The sequence below is a fragment of the Haematobia irritans genome, chromosome 4, assembly GCF_050003625.1.
Source record: "Haematobia irritans isolate KBUSLIRL chromosome 4, ASM5000362v1, whole genome shotgun sequence".
In the NCBI taxonomy this organism is placed as follows: domain Eukaryota; kingdom Metazoa; phylum Arthropoda; class Insecta; order Diptera; family Muscidae; genus Haematobia; species Haematobia irritans.
In genome coordinates, this window is record NC_134400.1 from 15748671 (window position 1) to 15767869 (window position 19199).

The window sequence follows — 19199 nt, forward strand, 5'->3', positions numbered from 1 at the left end:
CTAAGTGAGCCTGAAATTTAATCGGGCTGCCACTTTAACCTAACCTAACCCACTACGACGAAGAGTTTTCAAAGTAAACTATCATATTGATTCATGGTGGTGGGTATTTAAAATTCGGCCCGGCCGAATTTACTGCTTTATATACTTGTTATACCCTTCACCACTACTGTGGTACAGGGTATAATAAGTTTGTGCATTTGTATGTAACGCCAAGAAATAGTGGTCATAGACCCATCTTTTAGTATACCGATCGGCTTAGAATTAAATTCTGAGTCGATTTAGCGATGTCCGTCTGTCCGTCTGTCTGTCTGTCTGTCTGTTGATGTATTTTTGTGTGCAAATTACAGCTCGCAGTTTAAGTCCGATTGTCCTAAAATTTGGTATAGGGTCCTGTTTCGGCTCAAAGACGATCCCTATTGATTTTGGAAAAAATCGTTTCAGATTTAGATATAGCTGTCATATATATTTTTCACCGATCTGGTCATAATTGGCGTGTATATCAACCGATCTTCCTCAAATTCCGTACATCCGAATATTTTATGAGTCTCGAAAAACTTGCAAAATATCATCCAAATCGGTTCAGATTTAGATATAGCTCCCATATATAGCTTTCGCCCGATTTACACTCATTTGCCCACAGAGGCCAATTTTTTGCTTCGATTTAGTTGAAATTTTGCACAGGGAGTAGAATTAGCATTGTTGCTATGCGTGCCAAATTTGGTTGAAATCGGTTCAGATTTAGATATATCTCCCATATATAGCTTTCGCCCGATTTACACTCATATGACCACAGAGGCCAATTTTTAACTCCGATTTAGTTGAAATTTTGCACAGAGAGTAGAATTAGCATTGTTGCTATGCGTGCCAAATTTGGTTGAAATCGGTTCAGATTTAGATATAGCTCCCATATATAACTTTCGCCCGATTTACACTCATATGACCACAGAGGCCAATTTTTAACTCCGATTTAGTTGAAATTTTGCACAGAGAGTAGAATTAGCATTGTTGCTATGCGTGCCAAATTTGGTTGAAATCGGTTCAGATTTAGATATAGCTCCCATATATACGTTTTTCTGATTTCGACAAAAATGGTCAAAATACCAACAATTTCCTTGTAAAATCGCCACTGCTTAATCGCAAAGTTGTAAAAATGACTCTAATTTTCCTAAACTTGTAATACATATATATCGAGCGATAAATCATGAATAAACTTTTGCAAAGTTTCCTTAAAATTGCTTCAGATTTAAATGTTTCCCATATTTTTATACCCACCACCATAGAATGGTGACGGGGGTATAATAAGTTTGTCATTCCGTTTGTAACACATCGAAATATCGATTTCCGACTATATAAAGTATATATATTCTTGATCAGGGAGAAATTCTAAGACGATATAACGATGTCCGTCTGTCCGTCTGTCTGTCTGTCTGTTGTACTCACGCTACAGTCTTCAATAATGAAGCAATCGTGCTGAAATTTTGCACAAACTCGTCTTTTGTCTGCAGGCAGGTCAAGTTCGATGATGGGCTATATCGGTCCAGGTTTTGATATAGTCCCCATATAAACCGACCTCCCGATTTGGGTCTTGGGCTTATAGAAATCGTAGTTTTTATCCAATTTGCCTGAAATTTGAAATCTGGAGGTATTTTATGACCATAAAGAGGTGTGCCAAAAATGGTGAGTATCGGTTCACGTTTTGGTATAGCCCCCATATAGACCGATCTCCCGATTTTACTTCTTGGGCTTATAGAAACCGCAGTTTTTATTCAATTTACCTGAAATTGGAAATCTAGAGGTATTGTAGGACCACAAATACATGTGCCAAAAATTGTGAGTATCGGTCCATATTTTGGTATAGCCCCCATATAGACCGATCTCCCGATTTTACTTCTTGGGCTTATAGAAAACGCAGTTTTTATTCAATTTACCTGAAATTGGAAATCTAGAGGTATTGTACGACCACAAATGCGTGTGCCAAAAATTGTGAGTATCGGTCCATATTTTGGTATAGCCCCCATACAGACCGATCTCCCGATTTTACTTCTTGGGCTTATAGAAACCGCAGTTTTTATTCAATTTATCTGAAATTGGAAATCTAGAGGTATTGTAGGACCACAAATGCGTGTGCCAAAAATTGTGAGTATCGGTCCATATTTTGGTATAGCCTCCATATAGACCGATCTCCCGATTTTACTTCTTGGGCTTATAGAAAACGCAGTTTTTATTCAATTTACCTGAAATTGGAAATCTAGAGGTATTGTAGGACCACAAATGCGTGTGCCAAAAATTGTGAGTATCGGTCCATATTTTGGTATAGCCCCCATATAGACCGATCTCCCGATTTTATTTCTTGCGCTTATAGAAATCGCAGTTTTTATTAAATTTACCTGAAATTAGAAATATAGAGGTATTGTAGGACCACAAATACGTGTGCCAAAAATTGTGAGTATCGGTCCATATTTTGGTATAGCCCCCATATAGACCGATCTCCCGATTTGGGGTCTTGGGCTTATAGAAACCGTAGTTTTTATCCAATTTGTCTGAAATTGGAAATCTAGAGGTATTTTAGGACCATAAAGAGGTGTGCCGAAAATGGTGAGTATCGGTCCATATTTTAGTATAGCCCCCATAAGAACGATCTCCCGATTTAACTCCTTGGGTTTCTAGAAACCGTAGTTTTTATCCAATTTGTCTGAAATTGGAAATCTAGAGGTATTTTCGGGTAATAAAGAGGTGTGCCGAAAATGGTGAGTATCGGTCCATATTTTAGTATAGCCCCCATAAGAACGATCTCCCGATTTAACTCGTTGGGTTTCTAGAAACCGTAGTTTTTATCTGATATGCCTGAAATTTTAAATATTCTGGTATTTTAGGCTCACAAAAACGTGTATCGGATTAAGTTTTTATCGGTCCATTTGGTAATGCCTCCATATAGACCGACTTCACTTCTTGAGGGTGTAGAAGGCGCACTGATCATGAAAATTGCTTGAAACTCAATGTAAAATTTCCAGATTTTACTTCTACAGATTTAAGATTTCAAATCAAGACGTAATTTTATAAATTTCTTGCACACTTACAAGAGATGTTAATGATTCCTCTAAAACTCAAACAAAAATGGTTCTTATAAATCCAGAATCTGATATAGTCTTCATAGGTGAAATCTTTAAATTTATCTTCGGGAAGTGTCCTCAAGTCCTCAAGCCCTCCTGAAATTTCAAAGGAAACCCTAATATTTGGTTCATGGTGGTGGGTATTTAAGATTCGGCCCGGCCGAACTTACTGCTGTATATACTTGTTATACCCTTCACCACTACTGTGGTACAGGGTATAATAAGTTTGTGCATTTGTATGTAACGCCAAGAAGGAGTAATCATAGACCAACCTTTTAGTATACGGATCGGCTTAGAATTAAATTCTGAGTCGATTTAGCGATGTCCGTCTGTCTGTCTGTCCGTCTGTCTGTCCGTCTGTCTGTCTGTCCGTCTGTCCGTCTGTCTGTCTGTCTGTTGATGTATTTTTGTGTGCAAAGTACAGCTCGCAGTTTTAGTCCGATTGTCCTAAAGTTTGGTATAGGGTCCTGTTTCGGCTCAAAGACGATCCCTATTGATTTTGGAAAAAATCGGTTCAGATTTAGATATAGCTGCCATATATATTTTTGGCCGATCTGGTCATAATTGGCGTGTATATCAACCGATCTTCCTCAAAATCCGTACATCCGAATATTTTATGGGTCTCGAAAAACTTGCAAAATACCAGCCAAATCGGTTCAGATTTAGATATAGCTCTCATATATAGCTTTCGCCCGATTTACACTCATTTGCCCAAAGAGGCCAATTTTTAACTCCGATTTGGTTGACATTTTGCACAGGGAGTATAATTAGCATTGTTGCTATGCGTGCCAAATTTGGTTGAAATCGGTTCAGATTTAGATATATCTCCCATATATAGCTTTCGCCCGATTTACACTCATATGACCACAGAGGCCAATTTTTAACTCCGATTTAGTTGAAATTTTGCACAGAGAGTATAATTAGCATTGTTGCTATGCGTGCCAAATTTGGTTGAAATCGGTTCAGATTTTGATATAGCTCCCATATATATGTTTTTCTGATTTCGACAAAAATGGTCAAAATACCAACAATTTCCTTGTAAAATCGCCACTGCTTAGTCTCAAAGTTGTAAAAATGACTCTAATTTTCCTAAACTTCTAATACACATATATCTAGCGATAAATCATAAATAAACTTTTGCAAAGTTTCCTTAAAATTGCTTCAGATTTAAATGTTTCCCATATTTTTTTACTAACATTGTGTTCCACCCTAGTGCATTAGCCGACTTAAATTTTGAGTCTATAGATTTTGTAGAAGTCTATCAAATTCTTCCAGATCGAGTGATATTTAAATGTATGTATTTGGGACAAACCTTTATATATAGCCCCAAACACATTTGACGGATGTGATATGGTATCGAAAATTTAGATCTACAAAGTGGTGCAGGGTATAATATAGTCGGCCCCGCCCGACTTTAGACTCTCCTTACTGGTTTTTTTACTAACATTGTGTTCCACCCTAGTGCATTAGCCGACTTAAATGTTGAGTCTAAAGATTTTGTAGAAGTCTATCAAATTCTGTCCAGATCGAGTGATATTTAAATGTATGTATTTGGGACAAACCTTTATATATAGCACCCAAACATTTGACGGATGTGATGTGGTATCAAAAATTTAGATCTACAAAGTGGTGCAGGGTATAATATAGTCGGCCCCGCCCGACTTTAGATTTTCCTTACTTGTTTAATACATGATTTAATAAAATTAAAAGTTTGAAAACATGTAATATTGTTATTGTGAAATATTCAAAAATTCATTTTATGAAGACAATTCAATGCAAAAATTCATCTATATGTTCCAATAAAAATGATTTTAAACGATGTTTAAAGATGGAAATTCTGTTCATAGATTTCAGTTCATTCGGTAATTTATTAAATTTTATGCTTCCAACATGTTAAATTTTTTGGTTTGTGAGCTCAAGTCTACACCAACCAATTCTTAGATTGCTATTATTTCTCGTATTAAAATAAATTTGATTAATGGAAAAATTTATTGTGTGGTACCCTATTTATAAACATATAATAACAGCTGCATTTTATAAATTCCATAAATAGGCAATACAATTGGGAATACACTTTTATACAAAGTTGCAGTAGCATAATTTATTGGCAAGTATTATTTTTAAAGCCTTGAACCCTCCGAAAAAAGGTTTATGATAGCCGGCTTATGCCGAAATAAATTCATACAAACATCTCTCTTTTCCTTTGTTTGTATGAATTTATTTATTGAGGATTCAAGTGTGGTTCACTTTGGGTCTAGCGAACTGCCTGAATTTATTCTGATAATTGCTTGATAGTTTTGCTGCACGTAGAGGATTCTGATGAGGAATGTGGTAATTGCGGAACGTGCGTCCATCCAAACATCTTGCAGTCTATAGGGATTTGACCAAATAAATTTGACAATTTGACATTTCTTCGGTTGGTTAAGCTACTGTTGTAGTTTAGTCAACACAATGGTTTTAAAGCTGATGTCAAAACAACAAATATGATTACAGTACAAACCAACAATAAAAAACAAAACACGAAAATTTTATTTCTATAGAAAGTTTTATTAAAATTTTATTTCTTTAGAAATTTTTGACAAAATTTTATTTCTATAGAAAATTTCCTGAAAAATGTATTTCTATAGAAAATTTTCAAAAAAAAATATTTCTATGGAAAATTCTCTAAAAAAATTATCTCTATAGAAAATGTTGTAAAAATTTTATTTCTATAGAGTTATCTCCCCCGGCCACATAACACTACATTTGCTATAGCCTTAAGATATGCTTTGTTTTTCCCCAGTGAATATGAAAATATCATCAAATCAAATCAAATTTTAGACACTTAAGACAAGCCCTACACTCATTTCAATACCTGCAAGTTTTACACTTTAAAATCTAAATAAAAAACAAAAACCTTGAGAGAATTGCTGATAATGAATTGTTAGTCAATGAAAGCTATTCACCAACCCAGCACCAACCATGTCCCCTTCGCCTCCGCCCTTCTGCACAAGTGTCATACCACCAAAATACAAAACATTAACAAATCATTAAAGCAGATGGTAGACAACTTAAACAACATCGCCTGATATCGATTTCGTATTAATTAAAAAATTTATTCAGTCTTCCTTAGATAGTGAATATCTAATAACAAAAAAAAAAAAAAAAAAACTTGGCCAAATCAAGACTATCATCAGTGGTAAGAGAGGGGTGGCGGTGGTGGTAATAAGCGCACATAGGTAAATAGCGAATCGATATTTTCAAAGGAATTATTATTGTTAAAGAAATTTCGGAGGCAAATCTCTTCAGATAAGATTCGTAGAAATCGACTTGGCCTGGAAAAGTTAATAAAAGACTCATGTGTGGTCAGTGGGAAAATTAGTCGAGAATTTAAATTTGTCGTTGAATGTAGCGTTTGAAAAAGAAACAAAAAACAAAAATTCCGGTCACGAATGAAATAATGAATTACGGTCTACTTTGTGTAGTTTGCCTATTAGGCATTGGCCTAGTGGGGGCTGCTTCGTTACCATACCAGAACAATCAAAATAAAGTAAATTTCGATCTTTTCGCTTCGGAAGAGAACAACAACAATGCAACAACAACTACACCTGATTTCAATACGACAGCAGCTTGGATACCACCTGCTGAAAATACGACATTATATCCTCCAGAAGGAAATACCAATACGACTTCAAATCCATTAGAACCCAATATAACGACAACATCAATTCCTCCAGTAAGTAATACAACGGCATATCCTCCAGAAACTAACACCACAACGACATGGATTCCTCCAGTCACCAATACAACAGAATATCCCCCAGAATACAATACCACTACAACATGGATTCCTCCAGCAACAAATACAACAGAATATCCACCACAATCCAATACCACTACAACTTGGATTCCTCCAGTAACCAATACTACCGCATATCCCCCAGAATCCAATACCACTACAACATGGATTCCTCCAATTACCAACACTACCGCATATCCAACAGAGACGAACACCACAACCACATGGATTCCACCAGTAACCAATACTACCGCATATCCAGCAGAATCCAATACCACTACAACATGGACTCCTCCTGTAACTAACACTACCGCATATCCACCAGAAACAAACACCACAACCACATGGATTCCTCCAGTAACCAACACTACCGCATATCCCCCAGAATCCAATACCACTACAACATGGATTCCTCCAGTTACCAACACTACCGCATATCCACCAGAGACGAACACCACAACCACATGGATTCCTCCAGTAACCAACACTACCGCATATCCCCCAGAATCCAATACCACTACAACATGGATCCCTCCCGTGACTAACACTACCGCATATCCACCTGAATCCAACACCACTACAACATGGATCCCTCCCGTGACTAACACTACCGCATATCCACCAGAATCCAATACCACTACAACATGGATTCCTCCAGTAACCAACACTACCGCATATCCACCTGAGTCAAATACCACAACATGGATTCCTCCCGTGACTAACACTACCGCATATCCACCAGAGACAAACACCACAACCACATGGATTCCTCCAGTAACCAACACTACCGCATATCCCCCAGAATCCAATACCACTACAACATGGATCCCTCCAGTTACCAATACTACCGCATATCCACCTGAGTCAAATACCACTACAACATGGATTCCTCCAGTAACCAATACAACAGCGTATCCACCTGAAACTATCACCACTACCACATGGATTCCTCCAGTAACCAACACAACAGAATATCCACCAGAATCCAATACCACTACAACATGGATTCCTCCCGTGACTAACACTACCGCATATCCACCTGAATCCAACACCACTACAACATGGATCCCTCCAGTAACCAATACTACTGCATATCCACCTGAATCCAATACCACTACAACATGGATCCCTCCAGTAACCAATACTACCGCATATCCCCCAGAATCCAATACAACTACAACATGGATTCCTCCAGTAACCAATACAACAGCGTATCCACCTGAAACTATCACCACTACAACTTGGATTCCTCCAGTAACCAACACAACAGAATATCCACCAGAATCCAATACCACTACAACATGGATTCCTCCCGTGACTAACACTACCGCATATCCCCCTGAATCCAACACCACTACAACATGGATCCCACCCGTGACTAACACTACCGCATATCCACCAGAGACAAACACCACAACCACAGGGATTCCTCCAGTAACCAACACTACCGCATATCCACCTGAATCCAATACCACTACAACATGGATTCCTCCAGTAACCAATACTACTGCATATCCACCTGAATCAAATACCACTACAACATGGATTCCTCCAGTAACCAATACTACCGCATATCCACCAGAATCCAATACCACTACAACATGGATTCCTCCCGTGACTAACACTACCGCATATCCATCAGAGACAAACACCACAACCACATGGATTCCTCCAGTAACCAACACTACCGCATATCCCCCAGAATCCAATACAACTACAACAGGGATCCCTCCAGTAACCAATACTACCGCATATCCACCTGAGTCAAATACCACTACAACATGGATTCCTCCAGTAACCAACACAACAGAATATCCACCAGAATCCAATACCACTACAACATGGATTCCTCCCGTGACTAACACTACCGCATATCCACCTGAATCCAACACCACTACAACATGGATCCCTCCCGTGACTAACACTACCGCATATCCACCAGAGACAAACACCACAACCACATGGATTCCTCCAGTAACCAATACAACATCGTATCCACCTGAAACTATCACCACAACCACATGGATTCCTCCAGTAACCAACACTACTACATATCCACCAGAGACAAACACCACTACCACATGGATTCCTCCAGTAACCAATACAACATCGTATCCACCTGAAACTATCACCACAACCACATGGATTCCTCCAGTAACCAACACAACAGAATATCCACCAGAATCCAATACCACTACAACATGGATTCCTCCCGTGACTAACACTACCGCATATCCACCTGAATCCAATACCACTACAACATGGATTCCTCCCGTGACTAACACTACCGCATATCCACCTGAATCCAATACTACTACAACATGGATTCCTCCAGTAACCAACACTACAGCATATCCACCTGAATCCAATACCACTACAACATGGATCCCTCCAGTAACCAACACTACAGCATATCCACCTGAGACCAATACCACTACAACATGGATTCCTCCAGTAACCAACACTACAGCATATCCACCTGAGTCAAATACCACTACCACATGGATCCCTCCAGTTACCAATACAACAGAATATCCACCAGAATCCAATACCACTACAACATGGATTCCTCCAGTAACCAACACTACCTCATATCCCCCAGAATCCAATACCACTACAACATTGATCCCTCCGGTTACTAATACAACAGCATATCCAACTGAATCCAGTACCACTACAACGTGGATCCCTCCAATTACCAACACTACCGTATATCCCCCAGAATCCAATACCACTACCACATGGATTCCTCCAGTAACCAACACTACCGCATATCCACCTGAGTCAAATACCACAACAACTTGGATTCCTCCAGTAACCAACACTACCATATATCCCCCAGAATCCAATACCACTACCACATGGATTCCTTCAGTAACCAACACTACCGCATATCCACCTGAGTCAAATACCACAACAACTTGGATTCCTCCAGTTACCAACACTACCGCATATCCCTCAGAATCCAATACCACTACAACATGGATTCCTCAAGTAGCCAACACTACCACGCATTATCCAGAGACCAACACCACCAAGACATATGAACCAGAAACTAATACTACGGAAATAAGGCTAGCACCTGTAACAAATGCCATCAACAATCTTGAAACGAAGCCCAGTAGCTCCGCATGGGATCGTTTTGTGCAATTTTTTAGAGACATACATTTCTAAATAATCTTAGAGTGTAATGAAATCAATAACATGGTCCGTTAGTTCTGAAATTATTTTGGAGGATTTACGATTTAAGTGAAGGGGTTTTTGTTGTTAACATTTATCAATAATTTTGTTGCATTTTGTGATTTGATGATGATCACTTATTTATTGGCATTTATTATCGATATATTATAATTTAACAAAAGCAAAGTCATACATTAAAATATTATATGTTTTTTTATTTGAAATTAATAATAAAGGGTGATTTGTTAAGAGCTTGATAACTTTAAAAAAAAAAAAACGCATAAAATTTGCAAAATCTCATCGGTTCTTTATTTGAAACGTTAGATTGGTCCATGACATTTACTTTTTGGAGATAATTTCATTTAAATGTTGACCGCGGCTGCGTCTTAGGTGGTCCATTCGGAAAGTCCAATTTTGGGCAACTTTTTCGAGCATTTCGGCCGGAATAGCCCGAATTTCTTCGGAAATGTTGTCTTCCAAAGCTGGAATAGTTGCTGGCTTATTTCTGTAGACTTTAGACTTGACGTAGCCCCACAAAAAATAGTCTAAAGGCGTCAAATCGCATGATCTTGGTGGCCAACTTACCGGTCCATTTCTTGAGATGAATTGTTCTCCGAAGTTTTCCCTCAAAATGGCCATAGAATCGCGAGCTGTGTGGCATGTAGCGCCATCTTGTTGAAACCACATGTCAACCAAGTTCAGTTCTTCCATTTTTGGCAACAAAAAGTTTGTTAGCATCGAACGATAGCGATCGCCATTCACCGTAACGTTGCGTCCAACAGCATCTTTGAAAAAATACGGTCCAATGATTCCACCAGCGTACAAACCACACCAAACAGTGCATTTTTCGGGATGCATGGGCAGTTCTTGAACGGCTTCTGGTTGCTCTTCACTCCAAATGCGGCAATTTTGCTTATTTACGTAGCCATTCAACCAGAAATGAGCCTCATCGCTGAACAAAATTTGTCGATAAAAAAGCGGATTTTCTGCCAACTTTTCTAGGGCCCATTCACTGAAAATTCGACGTTGTGGCTCGTTAGTACACAGTCTCACACAAGTTTACATACCCCTGAGTTTTTTACCTCTTAACTAAACCCGTTTCTTGTTGTTGTTTATAATCCACACCAAAAAAATCTTCTTGAAAATTAACAAATACTTTGTCTTTTAAATTAATTTACTAAAACTAAAGGATATATATATGTATATTTTTTAAAATTTTATTATTTAAAGAAAATATAAATTTTTTAACCGTATGTAAACTTGTGTGAGACTGTGTAAGTCTATTCATGATGAAATGTCAAAGCATACTGAGCATCTTTCTCTTTGACACCATGTCTGAAATCCCACGTGATCTGTCAAATACTAATGCATGAAAATCCTAACCTCAAAAGAATCACCCTTTATGTATTTGGGACAAACCTTTATATATAGCATCCAACACATTTGACGGATGTGATATGGTATCGAAAATTTAGATCTACAAAGTGGTGGGGGGTGTCCCTTTTATATTATTATAATGGATATCTGATTTTGTGATATTCGGAAGGGAGGAGAAACCTCCCCTTGCTCTGCTGTGTAAAAATTGGGCTTATAATTTGCTTGCGATTTTCTGGAATGTCTACACAATATACGCTATATCATTTTTCGATATTGGGACGGGGAGTGGGCCCTCCTCTAGAATTCTCAAGTTTACTTGAAATTTACAAAGGCCGTACGGGAAGGTTATGAAATCAATATGGTGTACTTAATTTTTGGGTATTTGGACGGGAACCTTCCCCTTGCCTCATACCATAAAACTTGAAGAAAGTTTACAGATTTTCTTGGAATTTGCAGAGAAAGTGACGTCCCTTTACAGAAAATAGAGCAAAATCTAGCCTTCTCCGAAATTGGGAGAAGATGATTAAATTTATGCAGGGTACATGATTTTTCGATGTCTGGTTGGGGAAGGGGAATAGTGAAGTTAGGTAGTTTGTGAAATGAATAAAGTGTACGTGAATTTACGATATCTGGTCGGTCAGGAGCGAAGGAGGTGGGCATCCCTTTTGCCCGATTTTCTGAAAATAGAATGTAGGGCCTACCTCTACTATAGCATCTAGTTGCTAGTGTCCGTATAAATAAGTTTATTGTAATTTGTAATTATAATAAATTAAATAATAAATAAATAAATAAGAATGTAGAGGATTGCCGATAAAAGGGAACTCGGTACATAATTTTATGATTTTTCCACAGGCTTCTGCCAGACTTTTTTAAGCAAAAAACTTAAATTTACATGAAGTTGACAGGCAACGTAGAGGGTGCTTCATTTTCCGGTATATGTTTGGGAAAGGCATGTTCTCAGTGTCCAACACTGTTAATATGGTCAAATTTTAAGTACTATTACTTCTTCTGGTCTATTGGACGGTATGTTGAGGAGAAACATACCTGTCCTTGACAAACAACGCTTGAAAATCACAGGAAATGTAAAAGATTGTCCAACGATTTGAATACAGAATAATTAAAAAACAAAAAATTGGGAACATTCCCTATCCGATGTTTGTTAAGCCGGTCCGTTTTACATCTGCATAACCGTTCTATTTCTGTATATAAACGAAAAAGCAAGTAGTCCATTTTTTTTGAAATGTACGGGACACGTATGTGGAAACCATGGAGTGATTAACCATTTCTTCAGTTTTTTGTGCCAGACTTCCCCTGACCCTACTCTTTAAAAGAGTTCAAATCTTTTCGAATTTGTTTTCAGATCGAAGGATATGGTTGACTAAGTTAACGAAAATATGCTTCGGGAGGCGCAGCGAAGCGGGCCTGGTTACGCTAGTTTTCTATAGAAATAAATTTTTCAGAGAAATTTCTATAGAAATAAAGTTTGGAGAAAATTTTCTGTAGAAATAAAATTTTGAGAAAATTAAAAATTTTGATAAAATTTTCTATAGAATTACAAATGTCTATTGGACGGTATGTTGAGGAGAAGCATACCTCCCTTAACCTAACCACCTAACCTATACCTCCCCTTGACAAACCACGCTTGAAAATCACAGGAAATGTAAAAGATTGTCCAACGATTTGAATACAGAACAATTAAAAAACAACAAGTATATACGGCCGTAAGTTCGGCCAGGCCGAATCTTATGTACCCTCCACCATGGATGGCGTAGAAACTACGAAAGACTGTCATCCACAAATTTCAACTCACTCGGATGAAATTTGCTCCTCCAAGAGACTCCAAAACCAAATCTCGGGATTCTTTTATATGGGGGCTATAAATGATTATGGACTGATATGGACCACTTTTGGCATGGTTGTTAAATATCATATACTACCACGACGTACCAAATTTCAACCAGATCGGATGAATTTTGCTTCTCCAAAAGGCACCGGAGGTCAAATCTGGCGATCGGTTTATATGGGAGCTATATATAATTATGGACTGATAGGGACCAATTCCTGCATGGTTGTTGGATACCATATACTAACATCACGTACCAAATTTCAACAGAATGGGAAGAATTTTGCTCTTCCAAGATGCTCCGGAGGTCAAATCTGGGGATCGGTTTATATGGGGCCTACATATAATTATGGACCGATTTCGACCAATTTTTGCATGGGTGTTTGAGGACATATATTAACATCACGTACCAAATTTCAACTGAATCAGATGAATTTTGGTCTTCCAAGAGGCTCCGGAGGTCAAATCTGGTGATCGGTTTATATGGGGGCTATATATAATTATGGACCGATATGGACCAATTTTTGCATGGTCATTAGAGAGCATATACCAACATCATGTACCAAATTTCAGCCGGATCGGATGAAATTTGTTTCTCTTAGAGGTCCTGCAAGCCAAATCTGGTGATCGGTTTATATGGGGGCTATATATAATTATGGACCGATGTGGACCAATTTTTGCATGGTTGTTAGAGACCATATACTAACACCACGTACCAAATTTCAGCCGGATCGGATAAAATTTGCTTCTCTTAGAGGCTCTGCAAGCCAAATCGAGGGATCGGATTATATGGGGTCTATATATAATTATGGACCGATGTGGACCAATTTTTGCATGGTTGTAAGAGACCATATACTAACACCATGTACCAAATTTCAGCCGGATCGGATAAAATTTCTTCTCTTAGAGGCTCCGGAGGTCAAATCTGGTGATCGGTTTATATGGGGGCTATATATAATTATGGACCGATGTGGACCAATTTTTGCATGATTGTTAGAGACCATATACTAACACCACGTACCAAATTTCAGCCGGATCGGATGAAATTTGTTTCTCTTAGAGGCTCTGCAAGCCAAATCGGGGGATCGGTTTATATGGGGGCTATATATAATTATGGACCGATATTGACCAATTTTTGCATGGTTGTTAGAGACCATATACTAACACCATGTACCAAATTTCAGCCGGATCGGATGAAATTTGCTTCTCTTAGGGGCCTCGCAAGCCTAATTTGGGGGTCCGTTTATATGGGAGCTATACGTAAAAGTGGACCGATATGGCCCATTTGCAATACCGTCCGACCTACATCAATAACAACTACTTGTGCCAAGTTTCGAGTCGATAGCTTGTTTCGTTCGGAAGTTAGCGTGATTTCAACAGACAGACGGACGGACGGACATGCTCAGATCGTCTCAGAATTTCACCACGACCCAGAATATATATACTTTATGGGGTCTTAGATCAATATTTCGATGTGTTACAAACGGAATGACAAAGTTAATATACCCCCCATCCTATGGTGGAGGGTATAAAAAATTGGTTGAAGTTGTTTTCAGATCGAAGGATATGGTTGACTAAGTTAACGAAAATATGCTTCGGAAGGCGCAGCGAAGCGGGCCTGGTTACGCTAGTTTTCTACAGAAAAATTTTTTTCAGAAAAATTTCTATAAAAATAAAATTTGGAGAAAATTTTATAGAAATAAAATTTTGAGAAAATTTTCTATAGAAATAAAATTTTGAGAAAATTAAAAATTTTGATAAAATTTTCTATAGAATTACAAATGTCGATAAAATTTTCTGTAGAAATAAATTTTGTTTAAATTTTCGATAGAAGTAATAATTTTGATAACATTTTTTATAGAAATAAATTTTTGACAACATTTTCTATAAAAATAAAATTTTGACAACATTTTCTATAGAAATAAAACTTTGCCAACATTTTCTATAGAAATAAAATTTTGACAAAATTTTCTATAGAAATAAAATTTTGACAAAATTTTCTATAAAAATAAAATATTGCGAAAAATTTCTGTAGTAATAAGATTTTTACCAGATTTTCTATAGAAATAAAATTTTGACAACATTTTCTATAGAAATAAAATTTTTGGGAAAATTTTGTATAGAAATAAAATTTTGACAAAATTTTCTATAAAAATAAAATTTTGAGAAAAATTTCTGTATTAATAAGATTTTTACCAGATTTTCTATAGAAATAAAATTTTGACAAAATGTTCTATAGAACTATATTTTTTTAAAGTTTTCTATAGAAATAAAATTTTCTATAGAATTAAAAATGTTGTTAAATTATATATAGAATTAAACATTTTTGATAAAATTTTTTATAGAATTAAAACAAAAAATTTTGAAAAAAAATGTTTTATAAAATTTACTATAGAAATAAATTGTTGACAAAGTTTTTTATAGAAATATAATTTTGAGAAAAATGTCTAAAACAAAAAATTTAAGAAAATTTTCTATAGAATTAAACATTTTTAAAAAACTTTCTATAGAAATAAAATTTTGGGAAAATTTTCTATAGAAATCAAATTTTGCTAAAGATTTTCTTTAGAAATAAAATTTTGCTAAAAAATGTTCGTTAGAAATAAAATTTGGCTAAAGATTTTCTTTAGAAATAAAATTGTGCTAAAAAATGTTCTTTAGAAATAAAATTTGGCTAAAGATTTTCTTTAGAAATAAAATTTTGCTAAAAATTGTCTTTAGCAATAAAATTTTGCCACAGATTTTCTATAGAAATAAAATTTTGCCAAACAAATTTTATATAAATAAAATTTTGGCAAATTTTATTTCTATAGAAAATTTTCTCAAAATTTTATTTCTATTGAAAATTCTTGGAAAATGTTATTTTCTATAGAAATAAAATTGTGTTCCTGACGCCTTAATTAAATGCTGCCAATACATTCCTTTTCCCATTTGCATACGTGTGTTCAATTTCCTTTGCATTATCTTCCGAAATAAGAATTCAATGGAATAATTACCACCTCGTCCTACTTCACCCATCACGTTATGCCAAATTATTTATAGCCATGTTCGTACTCTTTCCAAACTTGTTTTTGCATCTGGTTTTCCTCAAGGACCACCATATTGATTGGATGGACAAAAGGATTTGCCACGGCCGAATGAATTGCCAGCACTCTACCTTTTGTCCAGACACAAATCATTACTCGACAATTGGAAATAGCACATGGAGAAGAAATCGAACTACATTGTGTGCTTTCATTTCATAGAAGGCGACAACAGGAACAGAAACAGCACATACAGCTCTGCCAGCAATCCAACCATCAGTGGATTTTACTCTACCCCCCTATCACATCGCATTCAGCGATTTCTTTTAAATCCCCAGGAACATGGGAAAAATGCGTCATCGTTGCCTACAAAGAAAAAATATCCTAGAGCCCAGAGAGAAGCGGAGAGAAAAAATATGCATTCCGACAATTCATTTGTGAACAATCCTTGCCAAAAATGTATGGTGGAACACCGAAATGTCCCACCGAAGATGTGAAAACAGATGGTGGTCTTAAGACTACTACAGGCGAAATGTTCCACATTAGCCCAGGGACCGTAGCAATGGTGGATTTTTTTTTGTTTGCAGCCCATGCGTGTCTGTGTCATGACAATGATCATTTACGCACTTTGTATGTTCAGCTGCCTGCCAGCATTCATTTCCAGAGATTTGTAAAGTGCAAGGATTTCAACATGCATTACAACCACAGTTGCCACAGTTGGCACAATTCTACAAGAAATGGTAGATTTTTACTGTTTGGTCGATTGGTAGAATTCTTGATGTTTTGGTAGATTTTTCAAAACATTCCTCCCAACTAAGAGGAAGCTAATTTTTTAATAAAAATAAAATTTTGACTAAATTTTCTATCGAAATAAAGATTTGACAAAATTTTCTATCGAAATAAAATAAAATTTTGACAAAATTTGCTATAGAAATAAAATTTTGACAAAATTTGCTATAGATATAAAATTTTGACAAGATATCCTAAAGAAAAAAAATTTGACAAAATTTTCTATAGGAATAAAATTTTGACACAATTTTCTATAGAAATAAAATTGTGGCAAAATTTTCTATAAAAATAAAATTTTGACAAATTTTCTATAGAAATAAAATTGTGATTATTTTTCTATACAAATTTTGACAAAATTTTCTATCGAAATAAAATTTTGACAAAATAAAATCGAAATAAAATTTTAACAAAATTTTCTGTAGAAATAAAATTTTGACAAAATAAAATCGGATTAAAATGTTAACAAAATTTTCTATAGAAATAAAATTTTGACGAAATGTTCTATAGGAATAAAATTTTGACAAGATTTTCTATAGAAATAAAATTTTGACAAAATTTTCTATAGAAATAAAAGTTTGACAAAATTTGCTATAGATATAAAATTTTGACAAGATTTTCTATAGAAATAAAATTTTAAGAACATTTTATATAGAAATAAAATGTTGACAAAATTTTCTATAGAAATAAAAGTTTGACAAAATTTGCTATAGATATAAAATTTTGACAAGATTTCCTAAAAAAAAAATTTGACAAAATTTTCTATAGAAATAAAATTTTGACAAAATTTTCTATAGAAACAAAATTTTGACAAAATTTTCTATAGGAATAAAATTTTGACACAATTTTCTATAGAAATAAAATTTTGATCAATTTTCTATACAAATTTTGACAAAATTTTCTATCGAAATAAAATTTTGACAAAATAAAATCGAAATAAAATTTTCACAAAATTTTCTGTAGAAAGAAATTTTGACAAAATTTTGACAAAATAAAATCGGAATAAAATGTTAACAAAATTTTCTATAGAAAAAAATTTTCACAAAATGTTCTATAGAAACAAAATTTTGACAAAATTTTCTATAGAAATCAAATTTTGACAAAATTCTATAGAAATCAAATTTTGACACAATTTTCTATAGAAATAAAATTTTGACAAGATTTTCTATATAAATGAAATTTTGAAAAATTTTCTATAGGAATAAAATTTTGACAAAATTTTCTATAGAAATAAAATTTTGACAAAATTTTCTATAGAAACAAAATTTGACAAAATTTTCTATAGGAATAAAATTTTGACACAATTTTCTATAGAAATAAAATTGTGGCAAAATTTTCTATAGAAATAAATTTTGACAAAATTTTCTATAGAAATAAAATTTTGACAAAATTTTCTATAGAAACAAAATTTGACAAAATTTTCTATAGGAATAAAATTTTGACACAATTTTCTATAGAAATAAAATTGTGGCAACATTTTCTATAGAAATAAAATTTTGACAAAATTTTCTATCGAAATAACATTTTGACAAAATAAAATCGAAATAAAATTTTAACAAAATTTTCTGTCGAAATAAAATTTTGACAAAATTAAATTAGGAATAAAATGTTAACAAAACTTTCTATAGAAATAAAATGTTGACAAAATGTTCTATAGGAATAAAATTTTGACAAAATTTTCTATAGAAATAAAATTTTGACAAAATTTTCTATAGAAATAAAAGTTTGACAAAATTTGCTATAGATATAAAATTTTCACAAAATTTTCTATATAGAAATAAAATTTTGACAAAATTTTCTATAGAAACAAAATTTTGACAAATTTTTCTATAGAAATAAAAGTTTGACAAAATTTGCTATAGATATAAAAATTTGACAAAATTTTCTATAGAAATAAAATGTTGACAAAATTTTCTGTAGGAATAAAATTTTGACACAATTTTCTATAGAAATAAATTTTTGACAACATTTTCTATAAAAATACAATTTTGACAAAATTTTCTATAGAAATAAAATTTTGACAACATTTTCTATAAAAATACAATTTTGACAAAATTTTCTATAGAAATAAAATTTTGACAACATTTTCTATAAAAATACAA

General features: G+C 34.7%; 1 protein-coding gene across 1 annotated transcript; it reads left to right on the top strand.

Moving 5' to 3' along the window:
• Nucleotides 1–6454: 6454 nt before the first annotated feature.
• On the top strand, nucleotides 6455–10268 carry LOC142232679 (uncharacterized). The gene has a single exon (XM_075303324.1). The coding sequence runs from the start codon at nucleotides 6550–6552 to the stop codon at nucleotides 10060–10062; it is 3513 nt and encodes a 1170-aa protein (XP_075159439.1). The 5' UTR covers nucleotides 6455–6549; the 3' UTR covers nucleotides 10063–10268.
• Nucleotides 10269–19199: the final 8931 nt, after the last annotated feature.

Coding starts and splice junctions, on each gene's coding strand:
- LOC142232679 (XM_075303324.1), top strand. CDS start 6,550: ATGAATTACGGTCTACTTTGTGTAGTTTGCCTATTAGGCATTGGCCTA.